Source organism: Felis catus, chromosome C2, assembly GCF_018350175.1.
Source record: "Felis catus isolate Fca126 chromosome C2, F.catus_Fca126_mat1.0, whole genome shotgun sequence".
Lineage (NCBI taxonomy): Eukaryota > Metazoa > Chordata > Mammalia > Carnivora > Felidae > Felis > Felis catus.
Window position 1 is genome coordinate 4,013,833 of NC_058376.1, and position 22,133 is coordinate 4,035,965.

The following is a 22,133-nucleotide window of genomic DNA, read 5'->3' on the forward strand; positions in this document are numbered from 1 at the left end:
AATCACAGCGCCGCGCACGTGACGAGCGCTGCCTGCGATGACCTCATCCCTGGTGTGGGATGACGTCAAATTCAAGATGGATGGAATCACAGCGGCAGCGGCGGCTGCGGCGCGCGCGAGCCGAGTGTGAGCGGAAAGGGGCCCGGCGTCTGCCTCGGGGCTGGAGACCGGTGAGTAACTGTCACGCCCCTCGCCCTAGAAGAACTGCGGGGCCCCGCGGGAGGCCACAGCCTCCTCGCAAAACGCGGCCTTTCCTGACGTAACTCTGAGGTGATTTCTCTCCTCTTTTTTCTCTCCACCAGCGGGTTGCGGGTTCCGAGCGCTTCTGCGCGTGCGCCGGGTCCGGGCTCTCACCGAGCATGCCCCAGGCTCCCACGTAGCCGATTGTGCCTTCACACTGCGCATGCTCCTTGCCCGCACTTGGCCTCGCCCTCGCCACTGCGCACGCTCCGTCCCCGGCTGGTCTTCCCTCGCCCGGCCAGGTGCCCCCTGGGCCGGACGTGCCCGGCCCTGGCGCGCGCACCTGCGCGGAGCGGTTGGGACGCCTTCCGGGCTGAGGGCACGTGCTCGCAGTCCCGTGCAGGCGTGGGGACGGGCGGGGGGCGCGAGTGTGCGCGGGAGCTGGGGGCAGTGGGACCCCACACCTGCCGTGGCCAGCGCCCCGTAGCCCCTGGGTCCCTCCCGGCGACCGCAGGCGAAACCAGCCAGTAGCCCGGGTGGACTTTGCTGGCCCCGCCCCAGCCCGCCTCCTTGGCCGGCCCTCTGCCGGACGCGTGGACCCCGGAGCGCCCTCGTTTCCCTCCAGAGCCCCTGGGGGACCTGTTTCTGCTCCGTTGCGGGTGGTTTCCCACTCGAGACAGGCCCCGGCCGAAATCTGCGGCCGGAGGCGGTGGGGAGGAGGGGGGTGGGCTGGGACCAGCGGTTCTGGAGAGCCCGGCCCAGAGACCTCCGCTGGCGGGAATCCCCGTGATCTTTTCGTGTGTTCTCGCCCGGACCGCTTAGGTCGACCAAGTTCAGTAGCGCCCTGTAGACGCCTGGAGCGTGGGGGAGCCCCTCGGCACGAGCCCTTCACAGGGCTGCGTGGTTCTGGAGAATGCCACTTGAGCGGCACGTTTGGAGGTGGGGTGTTTTCAGAGACTGGTTCTCCCTCGGGATTGCCAGACGGGGGGTCGATGAGGGCAGAGGTTAATCAGACCCCCCGCGTAGTACAGCCTCCTGGGGTCTTGTAGTGCAGGAGCTCCCCTCTGGCATCTGAGGGCCTCACTGTATTACAACATAGTCCAGCGATTGCCATGATGATGACCCCGAGTCATCAGTAAGGGGCCTGCATTGTGGTCTGTGCACCTCGTTTAAAAAGACAAAGCGGGTTGATCCGTTTTGGATTTTCCATTGGCAGCTCTTCTCCCCTCTGATGCTTGGAGTAAATAACCTCTTCCACCTCTAACGTCTAATTGTCATTACTGTTTAAGTATTACTAAATGTGAAAGAACAGAAAGGAAGTGGACATGGGGGCACTGGTCTGCGTGAAAGTAACGCCATGTTTCATTCATTTCATTCAACGCTCTTGAAGGTGGCATGCACTTCGTTGTGTGCGGTGAACAGTGGAAAGGATAGAACCCCAGTCCTTCAGAAACCTTAACAGTGTTTGTGGCAGGGGATGTGTAACCAAGGAGTCTCTGGGTGAGCGGGGGATGACTGAAGGGACGATTCTCGTGGTCCCCAAAGCTGATTCTAGAGCTGTTTACCGGCGAGGTTTGCCAGGTCCCGGTGATGGGCTGCAGAGGAGAGAGGTTTCCGGTTTGGGAGACCTGGTGGTTGTCAGCATACCTAATCAAATAAGGAACGTGTGAGGACAAGCAGATGTGGGGTAGGGGCGAGGGGGGGGGTGGTGCGTGAGGACTGCCCCGGGCACGTGGGTTGTGCTGTGATGGAAGTAGGTGTTCAGTGAGCCCCGTGGGCCCAAGGGCAGGTCTGAGCAGAGATGCGGGTTTGGCCGTCCTCGTCCAGGGGGCCTTCAAGCCCCGAGAGCTCATGCGAGAAGCAGGGCTGCCAACGTGCTAAGCTCTAGCAGATGCCGGAGCAGTGAAGGTGAGCGGGTGCGGGACTTGAACCTGGAGTGTACGGATGGATTTCTCTCTTTACCCGGGAGATGCTTGCCAGGCCTGTGCTGAGCGTTAGGGATACACAGATCATTCCAGATAGTTGTGTTAACCACAGAAGATGTGGATGGAGTATTGTGGCAGTTCAGGTAGGACTGGGCCACGGGCCACGGGCTACGGGCACAGCAACCGGAGCTTTGTAGAGACCGTGACATTTGAGCTAGATCTTTCTGGGAAGGCTGGCCAAGGGAACTTGGAAAGGTGTGTCAGGTGGGGAAAATTGGGTGCACAGGTTGTAGGGTGGGTGGTAAGGAGTGTCCAGAGGGGGGTGGAAAGAAAAAGTATGGCCAGAACATGAACAAGCTTGTATGCCAGTCTGGAGTTTGGATTTTATCTAGGAAGCAACGGGAAAATCTATATAGCATTCTAAAAGGCTGTGATGGGACCGGCTTTACTTTAGGAAAACAAATACAAGGCACAGTTTCCACTCCTGCCTGTAGTTGGATTGTCAGAGTACAGAAAAATCAACAAATATTATTGCGCAAGGAGTTATGTTGGCCATTGTGAAGGGTATCAGGATCTATTAAATAGGTTTTTAGTCCTTACATAAGCTTACCGTTCTGTTGGGGAGACAAACCAAGTAAACGTTATGTAAATGGTGCGACTGTAATACAGGAGTTGAAAGGCATCTGCTCATAAACCGAAGTGGTCAGGGAACGTATATTCCTTAGCTAAGGCTGCCAAACAAAGTACCACAGACTGGGGGGCTTAGTAGCAATTTATTTCCTCACAGTTCTGGAGCCTAGAAGTCCAAGGTCAAGGTTTGGGCTGGGTTGGTTTCTCCTGAGGCCTTTCTCCTTGGTGTGTAGAGGGCCATGTTCTCTCTGCCTTCATGTGCTCCTGTCCTCCTCTCCCCTTGGAGGGATACCAGTTAGATTGGATTAGGGTCCACCTTAACGTCCTTACTAAAACTTGATGAGCCCTTTAAAGACTCTGTCTCCAGGGGCACCTGGGTGGCTCGGTCGTCTAAGCATTGATTTCTTGATTTCTGCTCAGGTCATGATCTCACAATTTCCTGAGTTCAAGCCCCGCATGGGTCTCTGTGCTGGCAGCTCAGAACCTGCTTGGGATTCCCCTCCCCTCTTCTCCCTTCCCTCCTCCCCCTCCCTCCCTCCCTCCCCCACCTCCCCTGCTTGTGCTGTCTCTCTCAGAATAAAAAAAAAAAAAAAGACTGTATCTCCAGATCTGCTTGCATTTGGAGGTTCTGAGGGTTAGGACTTGAGTGTGTGATGGGGCACAGAGAGGGGGACACAGTCCAGCCCATGACAAAGGCTTAATGGAGTGATTGGACTTGAGCTGAGCTTTGAAAGATGATTAATGTTCAGCTGAGTCGCATGCGGGGGAAGGTTCCACGGGGTGCCTTGGACATTTCAGATCTGGTAGTGGAGGAAGCAGGACACTCGGGTTCTGTCTCAGAGACACAGCATCTGAAGCAGGAAGTTGTCACACGGGAATAATGAAGGGAAAGAAAATGTAAAAAGTGGTTTGAAACCAGATTTACAGAGCTATAGAGTCTGTGTTTTTAAATTTCTGTGTTTTCACAGACAACCATTGTTTTTGTCATTACGTATTTTCACCCAACTTGTAGGTCTCAGCTAAAATGTCACACGAGGCACTTCTTAGACTCCCTCTCCAAACCCCGTTTCTCCACCCAGGTATGGCCCCCTGTTTACTAACATTATAGCGTAATCTGAAGTTACTTTTTTCATTTGTTTCCTTGCTCATTATCTGATTTACCCCACTAGAATTCAGAGGCCTCATCTGTTTCATGCGCCCATATTTCGGGCATGTCTAAACACGCCTTGCCCATACTAAGAGCTCAGTAAATAAATCAGTAGTAGCACTAGCTACGTGTATGCCTGATGGATGCTTGAAGCTTCGTTTTAGGAAGCTCCGTGCAGCAGCAGGGTTGTAAAGGATGGACTTGGAGAGTGCGGCAGGAAGAGTGAGTAACACTTGGAAATGTATCAGTTCGGGTCCTTTAAGAATAAGAACAGAAACTGACAGGCTAGCTTGAGCAGAACAAGGAATTTATTGTAAAGATGCAGCATTGCTCCAGAGGTTTAAGAAAAAGCTAAAGAATTGGGCCAGGAAGTACGGAGACGAAGGTAACTGGCTGGAATGGGCATAGTGGGCACTGGCACACTGCATTTTTAGGTCACTGCTGCGCTAAATCCTCTCCACTCATTTGCTGCCTTTCTTTATTGGTTTTCGCAGGCCCGTATTCCAGACAGAAAGTTTCTGATCTGCTTGGCTTTGGTTGCGTGCCTACCCGTGAGCTGGGACAGAGCAGCACAGCACACTCACTGGGGCGAGGTCGGGGGGGGGGGGGGTGGTCTTCAAAGCCAAACCCAGGGCTGGGCCCCTTCCAGCAGGAGGCCCAAGCAGAAGCAGGCAGGCTGCTCGCCGACCGAGGTGCCCCGCACGGGCCGGAGCTGTGCTGTGGAAGGGAGCACATCCTCAGCCAGAGCCAGCCCCTCCCCGGGAGACCGAAAACAGGGTGATGGGGGCCCCACGGGAGCGGCACTCCTGCCCGGGAAGGGTCGGATTCAGTGAGGCTGGCTCTGCAATCTGAGGCGCTCTGGAGGATTTCTGACACCTGTCTTGTCGCTGAGGGAGTGATAACAGCCAACCGAGAGCACTTCTGGTCTCCTTCGAGTAATAAAATCTCGTGGGGAGTCAGGCCCAAATCCAGCGGCGAAGGTTTGGGGCTGCGCGGTACGTGTGCGCTCATGTTCCAGAGTCAAGCGTAGACGCTTTGCTCTTCTGACTGTTTGCTTTGTGTTACGTGCATTTCTTCTCTTCTCTGCTGTAACGGTTGGGACTGTGGAAGCGGTCCCCAACGCTCCGAGGGACTGTGCGCCCAGAGTTCGGTTCAGGCGTGGATGTGAACAGACCTTTTCCTATAGAACTGGTACCGAGGCTCTTATGGGCTAGTCCAGCAGGGAATTTGATTTGTAATGTATCTTAGCTCTGACACCAGCCTGAGTTTTAGTCTCCAAAACGTGAACATCAGTGGGCTATCTTGGTCCCTTCCCCTCTCCCTTCCTGGGCCCCTCATTCACCTCCTGGTACCCATTATGCCAGTGCTTTGTTGTGCTTTGCTGTCTTCTGTCCACGTCACAAGAATGCTGTCTTCCAGAATCATCTACCTTCCCTCCATCCCCTTAACAATCTTAATTCCTTCCGCTAACATTGGTATAAAGAGGAAATTATTTGCATTGAATCAATTTCTATTAAGATACGAATCCCTGCTTCTCGTGGCATTTAGTACCTAGGGAATCTGAGGTATTGGTATGAAATAATTTTCTGCAGTTCAGTTGCAGAGTGCTTTGTAGCCATGCTGGGGAGTTGGAACTTGGATTCCCCGCCCCATAAGGGGTTTAAAGCCCTGACGCAATCAGATGTGTGTTTCTGAAAAGTATCTGTAAGTAAAAATGGGAAGAACGGAACCTTTGCCGTTCCGATAGTCGAGCGTGAGTCCCAGGTCTTCTCTGATGTCCCCACTGTGCGCCCACCCACCCTCCCACCTCCCGGCCAAATTAAGTGCTTCCTGAAATCGGTGTTCTTGTAGCACTGTTTGCATCCCTCACCCTGTTTAATTTTGTATGTCTCTGTCCTCCCGTGGGAACGTGAGCTATTGGACAACAGGCCAGCGACTCTTTATAACACTCGGGACCACATACATTCAGGAAGGGAAGAGAGGAAGGAAGTAAAATGCCTGCTTGCCGTGTAGGAAGCACTACATACAGTGGGAGCTTGCGAACATAGTGTGTCTTCTGTTGATCATAAAACTCCCACGTGGTAAGCAGGGTTAGCCCCACTTCACAGGTTAAGGAAGCCACTACTCAGGAAGGTCAAGTGACCTTTACCAGGTTATATGCCTGATCAGTGGCAGAGCCAGGACTGGAGACCAACTGATTCGAACGTCTTTTCCAGGACCTGGGACTCCCATGAATTGTTGAGCATAAAGATTCTCATTTTGAAATTGCAGGAAACCGCATGAAACAGGAACAGTTCAGGCAGAGTTTGGGAAGATCTTTGTGTGCGAGGCTCCAAGTGGTAAGCGCGCCAGCCCTATTTCAGAATCTGGTTTTCCTTGGGGGATTTCCACTCAGCTCTTCCCGTCCATCACAAACGGCTCTTTTCGTCCACATTTCACCCACTTTCCTTTCAAGAGCGCCAGGTTTTCACTATGACTAAAGTGATAGCAGGAACTCTTCACCGATGAGTCAGGTGGAGATAAGCCATGGGAAGGGCGTGGGGGTGGACGCGGTGGCAGTGTGCATTTACATGTAAGAGCTTTCAGATTTGTGATGCACTGTCTTCAGTGAGTCCGAGGTCCTGGTCATTCATAATTAAAACGTACGTGAGAGGTTGGAGTCTGATGAGCCCGCAGATTTGTGGAGGAGGCAGTCCGTTCAGCAGCAAAGCTGGCCTTATGAGGGCTGAAGAGCCGAAAAAGCAAAGGGGTTTGGACATTCAGTCCGCACACCCACCAGCCACAAAGGGTCTGGCTGGGTTATCTCAGGAAATTCAGCAGCTGTGATTTCCACACCCCTTTTGCCTGCATTCCTAATGGAGCATTTTATATTTTCAGTCACGTTGTTAAACAGGGTGTAAATGAATATACCTACTGTCCTTAAAACACAAAAATTGTTCATTGTTTGCAGCTAGACCGGGAAAGGGCCCATCGATCTTGAGTTTCAGTAATTACAAAGGTAAAAGCAAGGTCTTCAGCCGGCAGGCGAGGGGCCCGCGCTGCACACATCTCAAGGCTTTGTCCTGGGCTGCTGGACAGGACAGAAGGGATCCGGCTCCTCTAAGGATCTTGCCTGGTCTTCGATTAGCCCTCGGGGCCCTGGTGCCTCCTTCCCCTCTGCAGCCCCATCACCCGCTTTCCCTGCGGGCAGCCTGTGCTCCAGCCACGCGCTCTGTCTCCTGTCCTTGAAATGCCCTTCACGCATCCTGCCTGACTCCTCCCAGGTTTCTGACTCCTGCTCATTCTGTAGAATGCCTTCCCTGCCCTCCCTGTCGGCTGCACCTGCACCGCGTCCGGACTGCCGCCCCCGTCCTGCGTGGTGCTCAGCACGCTGATGCGTGGTGACGGACTGACCTGTCCTGGTCCCACACAAGTCTTTCAGACGGGACCACGCTTCTCGGGCCTCCGTCCTCCGCGTCTAGCCGGGCCCAGTACATCCTGGACACGCACCGGGCTAGGAGAAGCGGGTAATGTGATGACGGAGTCCGGGCTCTGGGACCCGACTCCCAGCTGGCCCTGCTTCTCACTGAGTCACCTTAGGTACAGTGCGTGACTTCTCAGTGCCTCCGTGTCCTCGTTTGTATAGGACAGGGGTTTGCACAGTGCCCAGCTCAGATGTTAGCGTGGGAATTAAGGGAGGAAACTAGCGACAGGAGCACCGTAGGGGTTAAAGAGCGTGGCCCCTGGAGCCAGGTCACCTGGTGTGAGTCCTGCTCGGCTGTTTATTGTGCGCGTGACCTGGACCAAGTTACTGCCCCTCTGGACCTGTTTCCTCGTCTCTGAAATAACCGAGTACCCACCTCCCAGGGTTGCTGTAGGTACGCAGTTAAGGCGTAAACATGTGGACGCCATGTGGACGCCATGTGTGGCAGAGCAGGCACACGAATCCGAGCCACTCGCGGGTGTCCATTAGTGCTCAGGGCAGTGGGACGGGAGATGCTGCGGCTGCGTCCCGCACTGCGTGCCAGGACTGCGCGTGCCCGGCCACTTTCCGAGCCGGTGGTCTCGTGGGGGGGCTCGAAATGCGGCTGTAGCCAAATGAATAGTTTAAGCAGTTTACGGGGACAACGACTCTTTCTCTTAAGGCCTCACTCTGAGTGACTTATTCTTTTCCTAATTCCCGAACGTTTTCGCTCAAAGAGTATAGGAGTCCGTGGTTCGAGGGATTAGAAGTAGGGACTTGGAACAAAAACAGCGATCATGATCATTTGAGAAAAGCAAAAGAAGGACACTTTTTTGAACAGCGTCGTTTGTGGCATGCAGTGGTGGGGGCCGGACGGTGTGGGGTCGCAGTTGCCGCACGGCCAGGAACATGGAAGTCTCCTGCGGTTTCGTCCTCACCCAGCCCTTCAGCCTGTGCCTGTGGTTTCATCCCTGGGTGTCTAAGTTTGGATTCCCCCACGAGCAGACCCTGAGACGGGAATGCAGAGTGGATGTTTGCTTGGGAAGTGATCCCAGGAAGCACAGGAGGTCGTAGGGAACGAGGAGCGAGAAGGGGAGCCCGTAGAAGGCACACTCGGCAACAGGTGTGTGCTCACGTTTGGAAAATCAGACTGAATTCCTGAAAAAACACGAGCCAATTTTTCTATCAAACTTCATCTCTGGTAAGGACACCCTTCCAGGTGTTCTGGTAGGATTCGCGGAGCTTTCTTTAATTCCTCGCCTTCTTACCCTCTACAGTCAATCCATCAGACGTCCTAGTAACTAACTGCCTTGGCTCCCCTGCTACCACCCTGCTCCCCCACCGTCCTGTCTCCCCCGGGTCACTGCTGCAGGCTGCCAGCTGGTCCAGGCTGCCGTCACCTGTCCCCCGCCTCCTTGCTGCGGGCTCCCAGCTGGCCTCCCAGCTTCTACCTTTCCTGTCTTCTGTGCTCTCTTCTCGACAGTGTAGCCGGAGGGATCCTTTTGAAACATAACTCAAGTCATTGTCATTTTTCTGCCCAGAACCTTGGAGTGACTCTCTGTTTCACTTCTGGCAGAAAGCTCGGTTTGCCTGCGGTTCGCTCAGCCCTGCAGTCGGCGGCTCCCTGCTCCAGCCCTGCTGCCTCTTGCGCCCCGTGCCGCTCGCGCTGCCCTTCCCTCGGTGACTGCCATGGCTCCTTGCCTTCTTCAGACCTTCTCAAGTGACATTTTGTCGAGTGAGTGAATGACTGATTTGTGGAGCTCTGGCAGTTTGCAGTGTGCTGTAGGTGCTCCGTAAATGGCAGCACCGTTTTCTCCTTTAATCCGCACGACTGCATGGTGTGGCAGCCGCTGTTATCCTTATTTTGCAGTGGGGGAAACTGAGCCCCGGAGACTGACCAGCCCGGAGCCCCGTCTTGGCCCGGACTCGCGGGAAGGAGCACATCGCACATGCTTACATCTCTGGATGTGAGCACGTGAGGCTGAAACACAGGTGTCAGGAGATCGCAGCCTTACTGTGTTTGAGCCACGCGGACATTTTCTACTCTGTCCCCGTCGTTTTATCTGTTTTTAATTGCTGGTTTCAAACCACTAAATTGATTTTAAGAAACGCTTTTGAAACATACTTGTCCGCGCTTTTAATGCTGCGTCTGTTGCTTCTCTGAGCTAGGTTTCTCAAAAGCTGTTACCACTAAAGACCGTGTTCATTGCATAGCTGAGTTGGTAAGTGTGGCATTACAAGTTTCTTTCTTTTTCTGCTGACCTTTGTGAAAGATGACAAGGGTCTGTGTAAATAAATGCATGATGTTAAGACACGACAGTAGGATTAGGGAAGAAATTAAAATGGCTAACAGAAAAGAGGAAGGGAGATGTCTCTATCGGGCAGTCACAGATGAGGAATTAAAATTTGCCGTTGATACAGAACGTTGGAAGGCAGCAATGAACGGAAACTCCGTACCCTCTGACCAAAGCATGTGTTTGGGGACAAGCTGCTTACCAGGCACCATCTCTGGAAGCAGGCACGTCTCTGAGTCCCTTATATTGAGCCAGCACCATAAGGGAGTCAGAACAGTGGTAAAGCAGTTGTATGCCGTGTTCACGGAGTCCAGGTTGGGGGCCCAGCAAACTCTTTGTGGCTCTTCTGAGGAGCCCCCATGCTGGTTGACCAGCAGAGGCTGATCCTTTGAAACCAGAGGAGAACTTGCAGTGTGCTGCGTGCCAGGTTTGGTACATTTACAACCTGCCCCCTGCAGAACGATGAAAGGGTCACAAACAGTCCGAGTTACTCTGAATCCATTCAAAAATAAATGTATTAACTATTTTTTTAAAATTTTTTTAATGTTCATTTATTTTTGAGAGAGAGGGAGACAGAGACAGAGCACGAGCGAGGGAGGGCCAGAGAGAGAGGGAGACACAGGATCCGAAGCAGGCTCCAGGCTCCGAGCTGTCAGCACAGAGCCCGACGTAGAGTTCAAACTCACGAACCGTGAGATCGTGACCTGAGCCGAAGTTGGACGCTTAACCTACTGAGCCACCCAGGTGCCCCAAGTCATACTATTTTATTTATTTATCTTTATGAATATAATTTATTGTCAGATTGGCTTACATACAACACCCAGTGCTCATCCCCGCAAGTGCCCTCCTCAATGTCCATCACCCATTTTCCCCTCTCCCAGCCCCCATCAACCCTCAGTTTGTTCTCTGTATTTAAGAGTCTCATAGTTTCCCTCCCTCCCTCTCTGTTTGTAACTATTTTTTTTTCCCCTTCCCTTCCCCCATGCTCTTCTGTTAAGTTTCTCAAGATCCACATGTGAGTGAAAACATAGGATATCTTTCTCCGACTGACTTATTTCACTCAGCATAATTCCTTCCAGTTCCGTCCACATTGTTGCAAAGGGCAGGATTTCATTCTTCCTCGTTGCCAAGTAGTATTCTATTGTATGTATAAACCACATCTTCTTTATCCATTCGGCAGACGATGGACATTTGGGCTCTTTCCATAATTTGGCTATTGTTGAAAGTGCTGCCGTAAACATTGGGGTACATGTGCCCCTGTGCATCAGCACTCCTGTATCCCTTGGGTCAATTCCTAGCAGTGCAACTGCTGGGTCATAGGGTAGTTCTATTTTTAATTTTTTGGGGAACCTCCACACTGTTTCCAGAGCGGCTGCACCAGTTTGCATTCCCACCAGCTGTGCAGGAGGGTTCCCGTTTCTCCACATCCTCGCCAGCATCTGTAAATCATAACTGTTTTACAGAAGACACTGCAGTCAAACCACAGAGGTGTTACAGTGACAGAAGCCCAAGTGAAGGGTCAGCTTTGATTGCGTTGTCTGCGCATGAAATGGTTTTCCCTTCATCGAGAGCATGGGTGGTGCAAATATGGGCCCTTTTCTTTGACACTGAATTAAATGGTTACCGTGTATGAGATGCTACCTCATGTAACCTTCGCAACAGCCCTAAAGAAGGGCACAGTCCCCCATGTGCCACGTGAAGGACCTGGTGCTCAGAGGGGCTAGCCGACCGCCAGGAAGGAGGTGGCCTCTCACCCCGTGTCTCTGCCCGAACATGCACCCAGCCACTAGGTCTTTTCTCGTCTCACCTTTAGGTTGCTAGAGAGTTGCAGAGAGATCTGAATCCAGACCTTGTAACTTATAATTAGTAATAATGAAGTTTAGATCAGGCCAGAGTCTCCTCTGTGCTGCTGTCGAAAATGTGATTTGATAAGAAAATTGTATTCGGGAGACAGTAGGGTGTTTAACATAAGACAGAACCCAAGCTCTTCTGTTGTTTAACATTTCTAACCATTGTTAAGCACTGATACGGTAGTGATCAGTAAGTGACTTTTTTACCTCTTTACAGATTCTTGCCTTTTAAAATTTTTTTAGAGTGCGTGAGCGTGCATACGCATGAGGGAGGGGCAGGTGGAGAAAGAGGGGGAATCTTACGCAGGCTCCACACTCAGCAAGGAGCCAGACGTGGGGCCCGATCCCATGACCCTGGGATCGTGACCTGAGCTGAAATCGAGAGTCGGATGCTTAACCGGCTGAGCCCCCCAGACGCCCCAGATTCTTGCCCATTTTTAAAAAAAATTTTTTAATGTTTGTTTATTTTTGAGAGAGAGACAGAATGCAAGTGGGTTAGGTGCAGAGAGAGAGGGAGACACAGAGAGCGGGGGGGAGAGGTGCAGAGAGAGGGAGCCGTCAGCACAGAGCCTGACGCGGGACTCAAACCCACAAACCGTGAGATCATGACCTGAGCCGAAGTCAGACGCTCAACCGACTGAGCCCCCCAGGCGCCCCGATTCTTGCCCATTTTTAAAGGTCTGGTAAGGCCACCCCTTTGCGACCCAGTTGTAACAGTTTACGTCGTGTATAAGTATGCCCCAAAGCAAGACTGACTTTGTTTCCCGCATTACGGGCTCGGGAGTCCTGATAACTTCATACTTACTCTCTGAGGTAAAAGGGATAGAACGAAGCATCGGATGAAGAACCCTAGGTAACAAACTTTTAATTTCAAGTGGTGCCGAGTTCCAGCAGCCTTCCGACGGTGGTACGGTCTTCGGTCCTAAAACTGCTCCGCTTCAGCGACCGCTGCTCTCCGGGAGCCACGAGGCCGGTTCGCTTCTGTTTCCCGTGGCATTTAAGGGAGAGCTTTGGTCTGCCTGCGGTCTGCTCGGTGTCGGCCCCTAGGAAAAGACAGCTAGCGTTCCCTGCCCTCGAGGTGCTTTCCGTCTCAGGGCGAGCTTTTCGGCACGTTTTTCATGATGATTCTGCGCTTTGTCTTTCAGATAAGCCCACGCGATGGAGGGGTTGCTGCATTACATCAACCCGGCCCACGCCATCTCCCTCCTCAGTGCGCTCAACGAGGAGCGCCTCAAGGGGCAGCTGTGTGACGTGCTGCTGATCGTCGGGGACCAGAAGTTTCGAGCTCATAAAAATGTCTTGGCTGCCAGCAGCGAATATTTTCAGAGTCTGTTCACGAATAAGGAGAACGAGGCCCAAACCGTATTTCAACTTGATTTTTGTGAACCCGATGCTTTTGATAATGTTTTGAACTACATTTATTCTTCGTCCTTATTTGTCGAGAAAAGCAGTCTCGCCGCCGTCCAAGAGCTGGGCTACAGCCTCGGGATTTCCTTTCTGACCAACATCGTCTCGAAAACACCGCAGGCACCCTTCCCAACGTGTCCCAACAGGAAGAAGATATTCATAGAAGAGGACGAAAGCAGTTCTCAGAAGAGAAGCGTCATCGTGTGTCAAAGCCGAAACGAAGCACAAGGCAAAACCGTCGGTCAGAGTCAGCCCGACCCGAGCCACACCTCGCGGCCCTCCCCCGGCCTCGCGGTCAAGACCGGCACCGGGAAGCCCCACGTCCCGAAGCCAGCGGAAGCGCCTCACGCGTCGCCAGTAGCCGAAAAGACTTGGCCCAGAGATGGCCCTGTGGGCTGCGCGAAGTCCCTCGAGCGTCCCGGCTCTGTGGACGACCCTCACAGAAGCAGCTCGGCGAAGAGCAACGCGGTGCCGCCTGGCAAGCCGCTGCAGGACAGAGAGGGGACGGACGAGAAACCGTGTCTGAGCGGCCAGCTGCCCAAAGGAAAAGCCATAGAGCTGGCCTTGAAGAGACCACGGCCGCCCGTCCTGTCTCTTCGAAGCGCGTCGGAGACCCCCTACGTGTTGAAGGAGACCGGCAAAGGAGGCGGCCCGGGCGAAGACAGGAACCTGCTGTACTATTCGAAGCTGGGGTTGGTGGTCCCGTCCGGCGGCCCTGGTTCCGGAAAGCAAGGCATCGACAGAAGCGGCCCACTGGTGAAGAGTCTGCTCAGGCGCTCGCTGTCCATGGACAGCCAGGTTCCCGTCTACTCGCCCGCCATAGACCTGAAGTCTTCCCAGGGACCCTCGGCAGCGTCCGGGGAGGTGCCCGCCAGCGTGTTCTGTGCTCTGTCTCAAAAGCCGTCCGTGAAAGAGTGCGACGACGCGTCGGCCCTCGACGAGCGGACTCCGGCGCCCCAGCCGCACCGCCTCAGGTCCTTCAGCGCCTCTCAGTCCACGGACAGGGAGGGCGAGCCTGCCGTGGCCGAGGTGCGCGTCAAGACGGAGCCCCGCAGCCCGCTGTCGGACCCCTCCGACATCATCCGAGTCACCGTGGGAGACCCGGCGGCCGCGTCGTCCGTCACGAGAGACCTCTCCCTGAAGACCGAAGACGACCAAAGAGACATGAGCAGGCTCCCGGCCAAAAGGAGGTTCCAGGCGGACCGAAGACTGCCGTTTAAGAAGGTAAAGGAGGGCGAGCACGGGTCTCCGGTGTCCGAACAGAACTTGGAGGAGGGCTCGAGCCCTCCTCTCCCCGATGCCGACTTTCCAGACTCTGACTTGAATAAAGAGGAATTTGGTGAGTTGGAGGGAACGAGACCAAACAAAAAGTTTAAATGCAAACATTGCCTTAAGATCTTTAGATCCACAGCAGGCCTTCACCGGCACATTAACATGTACCACAACCCAGAGAAGCCCTATGCTTGCGACATCTGCCACAAGCGCTTTCACACGAACTTCAAAGTGTGGACGCACTGCCAGACCCAGCACGGCGTGGTGAGGAACCCGTCGCCGGCCTCTAGCTCACACGCCGTGCTGGACGAGAAGTTCCAGAGAAAGCTCATTGACATAGTGAGAGAGCGAGAGATTAAGAAGGCCCTGATCTTTAAGCTGAGGCGCAGCAAGCCCGCTTTTCAGGCGCAGACTAGCTCCCAGGCCCAAGCCATCAAGAGGAACTTGCGGTCCCGAGCCAAAGGAGCGTACGTTTGCACCTACTGCGGAAAGGCCTATCGCTTTCTCTCGCAGTTCAAGCAGCACGTAAAGATGCACCCGGGAGAAAAGCCCGTTGGCGTCACTAGAGCTGCTAAGCCCAGGGAGCATGTTTCTCTGGAGAGCCCGGTAGAGAACAAGGAGGTTTACCAGTGCCGCCTCTGTAATGCTAAGCTCTCTTCTCTTCTAGAGCAAGGAAGCCACGAGCGGCTGTGCCGAAACGCAACCGTTTGCCCCTACTGCAGCCTTAGGTTTTTCTCGCCCGAGCTCAAGCGGGAGCACGAGGGCAAGTGTGAGTACAAGAAGCTGACGTGCCTCGAGTGCATGCGTACCTTCAAGTCCTCCTTCAGCATCTGGCGGCACCAGGTCGAGGTCCACAACCAGAACACGATGGCGCCGGCCGAGCACTTCTCCCTGCCCGGCCTGGACCACAACGGCGACGCGACCGCCGCCTCCAGGCCCCAGGCCCAGGCCGAGCCTCCGAAAGCCAACCACGCGGTGGCCGCCAAGGACGACGCCGCGTTCAGCGACTGCTCCGAGCAGGTGAACTTCGACTCCGAGGATTCCTCCTGCCTCCCCGAGGACCTCAGCCTTTCGAAGCAGCTGAAAATCCACGTCAAGGAGGAGCCCGCCGAGGAGGCCGAGGAGGAGGCGCCCGAGGCCCGCGCGGCCGCCAGGGACGCGGGCCCCAGCAAGGACAGCAGCCTGTGGCCGTGCGAGAAGTGCGGCAAGACGTTCACGGCGCACAAGCAGCTGGAGCGGCACCAGGAGCTGCTGTGCTCCGTGAAGCCCTTCATCTGCCACGTTTGCAACAAAGCCTTCCGCACCAACTTCCGCCTCTGGAGCCACTTCCAGTCCCACATGGCCCAGGCCGCCGAGGAGCCGGCGCACAAGGACCCGGAAGCCTGCCCCGTCCCCGCGAACTCGCCGTCCCCGCCCCCGCCGCCCCCGCCCCCGCCGCTGCCCAAGATCCAGCCCCTGGAGCCCGACAGCCCGACGGGCGTGGCCGAGAACCCCGCGCCGGCCGCCGAGAAACTCTTTGTGCCCCAGGAATCCGACACGCTGTTCTACCACGCCCCGCCCCTCTCGGCCATCACGTTTAAAAGACAGTTCATGTGTAAACTGTGCCACAGGACATTCAAGACTGCCTTCAGTCTTTGGAGTCACGAACAAAGCCACAACTGAAGGGCCGGCCCCTTCGGCCCCTGACGGAAGGGGAGGCGGTCCCCAGGTTTCAACCCAAACTGTGAGCCGCGCATGAGAAGCAACATATTTTTTGAAGAGAAGGAATAATAAAGGTTGGAAATTGTTACGCTTGAATAGAAGCTCAAGGGAAATCGATATTAATTAGCAAAGTCCTTACTCAGCTTAGAAAAACTAAACTACGTTGTGCTCTGGACCTTACGGTCACACGACGACTGGCCTTCATCGATGTGGAAATTTTGATCGATCCCGGTTGTTTGCATGGTTCCTCATTCCACGGTGTCAGTATACTCTTTTACTGGAGGTTGTTTTGCTTTTTTACTGATTTGCAGCCCGTGAAATACTACTTAAGTATTTCTTTCGATTACAGCGGACACCTAAGTTCTACTTAAGCCTCAGCCGTGTCCTGGAGTCCGCAGCGTATCAGGAGGGAGGGGAGAGTAGTCTGCAGTGTTGACTTAGATCTTAGGATACTTTAGCAATAAAACAATGATAAGCCTCAACTGTAATAAGTTATCCTGACACTTGATAACAATAAATATTTGGTATTTTGTGGTCACGTAGACATTCTTTTGTATGAAAGTTGTGAGGAATTTAAATCAGCAATAGTAATACTTAGATTTTTATAAAGTAACAAAACTTGCTCTTGGGTCTCACTTAATATAATTAAGGACGGGAGACTTGGGAAATGAAAACAGGATTTCTAGAAGGCCTCTAAGTTTACAGAAACTAAGGTGGCGCTAGGCGTTGTGGTCAGAGCTGGCGCTCCGGGCCGCGTGTGCACATCCCGGCTTTCCGTTCTGACCACGCGGGGCACACGAAGCATCTGGCGTCCTCTGACTTATCGCTGCCACAGAGGGAAAATCCGAGCGCGTTCGGGGCAGGAAACAGGTGGCACGAGGCACTCACTGATGTTGAGTTTAACCTCGTTGGTGTAACAGATCGGGTCGGGACTCACATTTACGCTCGTGGATCCCAGGCCCCGGGGTCCGTGCGGCGCAGCGGCCCTGAGCCCGGAGTTGGCATCGACTTCCGGAGCTGGGGAGCCGGGGAAACCCCACACCGCGGTCTCCATGCGCCCTCGACGGCGGTATTTACAGCGTTCGGTTTCCTGCCTCTGTCTCCTGAGGATTTCTGTTAGAATTTGTTGGAGTTTACTGTGGTCAAACGTCCTCAGTGCAATCATTCTGCTCTGAGTCACTGCTTTTAGTGTCTCAGGGATCTGTGTGAAAGCGCGGTCAAGGGTCCAAAATGAGTTTCCGCTACCTAATAAGGCCCACAGGGTTTGGGCTGCCTTTTTTTTTTTTTCTTCTTTTTCCTATTTTGTATGAGTTGCAATTAAAAGGCTTTTTGGAGGGGCCACCCGAGTTCAGTGGGTGTTTCTAAAGGGAAAACTGTCTCACTCGCAGGTACTTAGGTACGTACAAGTGGAAATACTATTGAAACTACAAAAGAGATCCTTGTCAGGTAGTGCTATGGATGAAGTCTCCCAAGTTTATTCATTTTTTTTGCAAGCTGTTCTTTCAAATAAAAAAGAGACTGTGGCTGAGAAACAATTTGCTGAGTGTTTCCCCGGATCCTGCTGCCACAGAGAAGGTTTCTGGCCTCGGTCTCGTCACCCACGTTCCGGACCAGCGGGAGGGAAGACACGCCTAACTTTTTATCCATACACAAGCATTTTTATACAACAGTAGTGGACTTTGTAGGTGAGAGAAATTGCGGATGAAATTTTGCCTTGCTGTTTCCTTTTCCATTTGCAAACTGTCCTAAGTCCCAAAGTATTTTTGAGTGGTCGCTTCCTATTTTTGTTCTTAGTTAAATTTGATGGAGAAAGGCAAATAAAATGAAGTCACAGCTACCGACGATCGCCATCTTTATATTTTCTGGAAGAAACCTATGCATTTGAAAGATAAAACTAAAGCCTAGGATTTTACGCGAAACATCAGGATGGGTTGTTGTTCACCGAATGAGTCCCCCTTGTAATGTGCCGTTTCTTATTCGGAGCACCTTGGTAGCTGTCACTTCTTCAGAGGACAGTTTCCCTCAGAGTAGTCCCTGCTTCTGGCTGTTAAGAGTACGTGTGACAGTTCCACGGCACACATCGTCTTGGCATTGTAAATTCAATATCCCAGGACTTGAACCTCTATGCTACGTTTTTGAAGATTTTTTGATAATGTTAATCAGTAAAAAAATATTTTTGATCTGAATACACGCTCAGCGTATCTGTTAGACTTTGAAAATCGCCAGTGTTTTGTCTCGTTAGTTCCCATTTTTGTCTAGGCAAGGAGCGTAAGATTTCAAATAAAATTTTGAACCAAAAACATTTCTAATGCAGTTCTGGTTTTTCTATTACTTTTTATACTGTACCTTCAAAGCGTCAGGCAGAAAGAGTTTATTTTGGTGGTCAGAAAGTAAACTACGCTTCCTCTCACGTGACTATTTTCAAGGTTAGGAAGCAGAGTAATGACAGACACGTGAATCGCTTCGTTTAAGAATGTCGATCTCAGACAGCAGGCAGATACTTGGTGTGAGACCGGAGGGTCTTTCCTTGTTACATCTCCAGCTCATAAGAGTGTTGAAAATGTTTTTTCTGATTAGAATTAATTTTTGAAAATGTAGAAAGCTCATTATTCCTTGTAAGTATTCAGGATGCCTTTTTTTATGCAGTTGTGGAAAGAATGTAAGATGTTTTAATATATTCTTTGTTAATCCGAGAACTTGCTGTGTTGAACCATTTTCTTCATGTGGGAGAGGGCGGGAGGGGCCGCCTGAAACACCTCTTTATCAAAGCAAGCAGTGGAGGTTACAAATGGTGTGTGTTTTTTTGTAGTTAATATTTCAACCTAATAGAATATTCACCTTTAAAACCAGTTATGGCTAGTGTGCGTTCGTTATTTTTATCAAAATACACAACTAAGGGTTCAACCGTGAGGTCATTTTGCATTTGTGGGGACATGTGTGTGGTTCTTGGTTTTCTGTTTTGGAGTGGATCGTTCACAGCCTTTTTAAAAATAGACTCCAAGGGCGCCTGGGTGGCTCAGTCAGGTGAGCGTCTGACTTTCAGCTGAGGTCACGATCTCACGGTTACTTACCTGAGTTCGAGCCCCGCATGGGGCTCTGTACTGACAGCTCGGAGCCCGGAGCCTGCTTCGGATTGTGTCTCCCTCTCTCTCTGCCCCTCCCCCGCTCACACTCTGTCTCTCAAAAATGAGTAAATGTTTAAAAACAAATAATATACTCCAGCTCTTACTAACCAGTGGCGATTGTATCTACACACAGCAGCCATTGGTGTTGATGAGGGTAGAAGCTGGGGGACCAGAAGAAGATGCCCTTCCCTGGAGGCTGGGGGTATCTTCCTCTACGGGCCGCGGTCCTTGCGGGTGAGGGACAGACAAGAACTCACTGGTCTAAAGTTGGCCTTCGTTCCCTCTGTGCGTGTGTGTGTGCGTGTGTGTGTGCGTACATGACCAGAATCCAGAACCTTAGGAAGTAAAGGTATTTGAATTTTCTTACTACAAAAATAGAGTTCACGTAGAACAGGTTTCTTTATAAATTGCACTAATTCATATTGGAACCCTACAAGTCCGTTTTGTCAATTTCTGAATTCTCATTGATTTTTTGTGTAATAATTGTGAAAAGCATTATTATTTAAATAATGCTAATACAGTTAGTATGTTCTTTAACACTGGCTTTATTATTTTTTTCTTTTTTAAGTTTAAAACATAGGGTTTTCTTTTGTGGCTTTAGCACTTTAAGAAGTTTTATGTCTCCGTAATTTGTCACGGGCTTGCTAGGTGCTTCTCTGCGTGTGCTCTAGCGAGCACTTCTTCCGCGCGCCTGGGGGACCCTGAGCAGCCGTGCTTACCTGCTGGAGGAGGAAACATGGGTGAATGTCAGGTTTCTTAAATTCCTTTCAGAGACCATCATTTGGGAACCAAAGTATTTGACTGTAAATCTTGAAAATAACTGAGTACTCCCTCATCATTTATTAGTGCTGTTCTCAAATTGTCCACAAAGTTTCTCCTCGGTTAATGTTAATTTTCAAAAGGTGATAATTTCTTATTGACATTAATCCAGTACTTCAACATTTTCCATTGAATAAATGCTTACTATTAAGCAAATGTGGTTATAAACAAATTGCGTGTATTTTGTTGTCAGATGCCTTAGCAGACTAAATCATTGTTCAATTTTATTTAGGAATGAGCTTTTCGGAACTCAAAATTCATGGTGAAATAGGATTTCTGTCTAATGTTAATCCGTTGCTTTTTCTGTATCCAGTTCCATCGTCTGTTTCCTTTGCTTAAATCTTGACTAAGAATGATTGGAGTCAATAAATTTGTACTGTATTTTGTTTGGAGTCGTGGTCTCTCTGGTGTATTTTGGGCGTTGACGACCTTGATCAGCGTATCCATTTCTGAAAGTAAAGACGAAGCCGTTCTGTGTGAGTAGCAGGAGGGGCCGCCAAGGGCTGTGAGAGCTCTGGTTTCCCCGGCGCGTCCAGGCTGCTTGTGGAACGGGGTTGGCAGTGAAGCTGCAGTTCCTGGGGCGCCCCAAATACGGCACCGTTAAACCACATAAGCAGCAGTTTTTGCCTATCTACCTTTTCGTCTGCGGTTCATGTTAGTTTTTGAAATGCCGACGGGGTAAAATGCACGGACAGCACGTTTACTCCAGGTTGACGTGTCAGCAGTAGTTTTCAGGGCTTCCAGGTTGTGGCGTCGTCTGCCATCCTCAACGAGGCCCTTCCGTGATGCCAAGATAGATTGCCTTCTTATGTCACTAGCTTTCCCCATCAGGGGGTATGAGTCGTGGTCACCAGGCTGACTGCGGGAAGGGAAGGAGCCTGTCCGCAGTGGTAGCCAGGCTCACACCCGGCTTGCCCCGAGCCCTCTTCCTCCGCGGAGCCCCTAGCCCCGTCTTGGGGGCCCCTGGCCAACAGTTTCGTGGTCACGCTGCACCTAGAGGAACAGTATATAACCTCTTTGTCCCGATCTGCTTTAGCTGTGCTGCCCAGTTGGCCACCAGATACTCTTTTGTTTAAAGTGTTTACTGTGCCCTATTCTTCGCAGTGATGACCGGCCTTTCTGGTCTAGGACTGTTGCAGCCCTGTGGCGTCCTCCTCGGTCGTAGCACACACTCAGTACGGTAAATGCCTGTGGTGACAAAACCACGTCTCCAACATGTCATGCTTTCCCCCCACGAGAGGCCCAGCCTTGGCTCTGGTAAGAACGTGGGCTCTGTGAGCTCTGACGGGTGAGTGACCAGAAAGGCTCCTCCAAGGCGTATGTCTGGAGAGGGAGTCTCCCCGTGCTGTCACAGGGGCACTTTAAAAAAGTGCCTGGGGGCGCTTGGGTGGCTCAGTCGGTTAACATCTGACTTCTGCTCAGGTCGTGATCTCACAGCTTATGAGTTCAAGCCCCACATGGGGCTCTGTGCCGACAGCTCGGAGCCTGGAGCCTGCTTGAGATTCTGTGCCTCCCTCTCTCTCTGCCCCTCCCCTGCTCGCACTCTGGCTATCTCTCTCTCTTAAAAATAAATAACAAAACATTAAAAAAACTAAAATACTTACAGTCTGGTGCAGTCCTGCTGCAGCATGAGTTTGGGGGTCCTGTGATCAACCCTCGACCCCGTCCTCCGAGGTAGGTCCCTCGGTCGGTCCTCTGACACCACATTGGCACACCTGCATCTTGCCCGGCGGAATGTCTTAGATCCCACTTACCGGTGTTGGCATTTCCAGGGCACGCTTCCTGACCCCTCTCCACCTGCTCCTCACCCCTGCCCAAAGAAGGCGCCTAAGTGTTCCCATCAAACCCTGAAGAGCCAAACACTCTCATCACCCCGCCACTTTTCTGTTTTCCCCGTACGTTCCAGGGCAGGGCTGTTTCTCGTCTTCGCGTTTCTAGGGCTGGCCAAGGGGAGGGCACGTTAAGTGTTTGATAAGTCCAGCAAAGAAATCTTGTCAGAGGCTAGACACGGCCAGTCCGTTTATTCTCAGGCAGTATTAGAACAGCCCGCTGAGTCTCTGTGCACATGTCCCCCAGGTTCTGAGTCAGCCGCTCAGAGACCCAGAGCGCATTTAATTTTTACGCAGTTCTCAGTAGCCCGAGGAAGAGCGGAGGTGTTCAGAGGTCTGGCCTCAGATCGATGAGTCCCTTGCCCTTTGTAAATGCCGTGCACCCTTGTGCCGCTCTCATTGTTTTGGGTGTCTGGCGGGCTGTATGAGCGTCCCTGGCCCTGCCCCAGTGCCCATCAGGCCACCCTAGTGTGGTGGTGGGTTGTCCAATCTACTCCGTCAACCTCAGAAGA

At 52.2% G+C, this 22,133-nt stretch overlaps 1 protein-coding gene across 7 annotated transcripts; it reads left to right on the forward strand.

Moving 5' to 3' along the window:
• Nucleotides 1-20: 20 nt before the first annotated feature.
• Nucleotides 21-16,386, forward strand: ZBTB21 (zinc finger and BTB domain containing 21). 7 transcript variants are annotated; one of them, XM_006935844.5, is made up of 3 exons: nucleotides 21-170; nucleotides 12,614-14,214; nucleotides 14,815-16,386. In XM_006935844.5, the coding sequence occupies exons 2-3, from the start codon at nucleotides 12,627-12,629 to the stop codon at nucleotides 15,807-15,809; spliced, it is 2,583 nt and encodes an 860-aa protein (XP_006935906.1). In that variant the 5' UTR covers nucleotides 21-170; nucleotides 12,614-12,626; the 3' UTR covers nucleotides 15,810-16,386. The 7 variants fall into 7 exon arrangements, with proteins under 7 accessions (XP_006935906.1, XP_003991419.1, XP_019694912.1 ...); XM_019839353.3 differs by adding an exon at nucleotides 6,154-6,221 and having other exon boundaries at nucleotides 65-170; nucleotides 12,614-16,386; XM_003991370.6 differs by having other exon boundaries at nucleotides 22-170; nucleotides 12,614-16,386.
• Nucleotides 16,387-22,133: the final 5,747 nt, after the last annotated feature.

Coding starts and splice junctions, on each gene's coding strand:
- ZBTB21 (XM_003991370.6), top strand. CDS start 12,627: ATGGAGGGGTTGCTGCATTACATCAACCCGGCCCACGCCATCTCCCTC.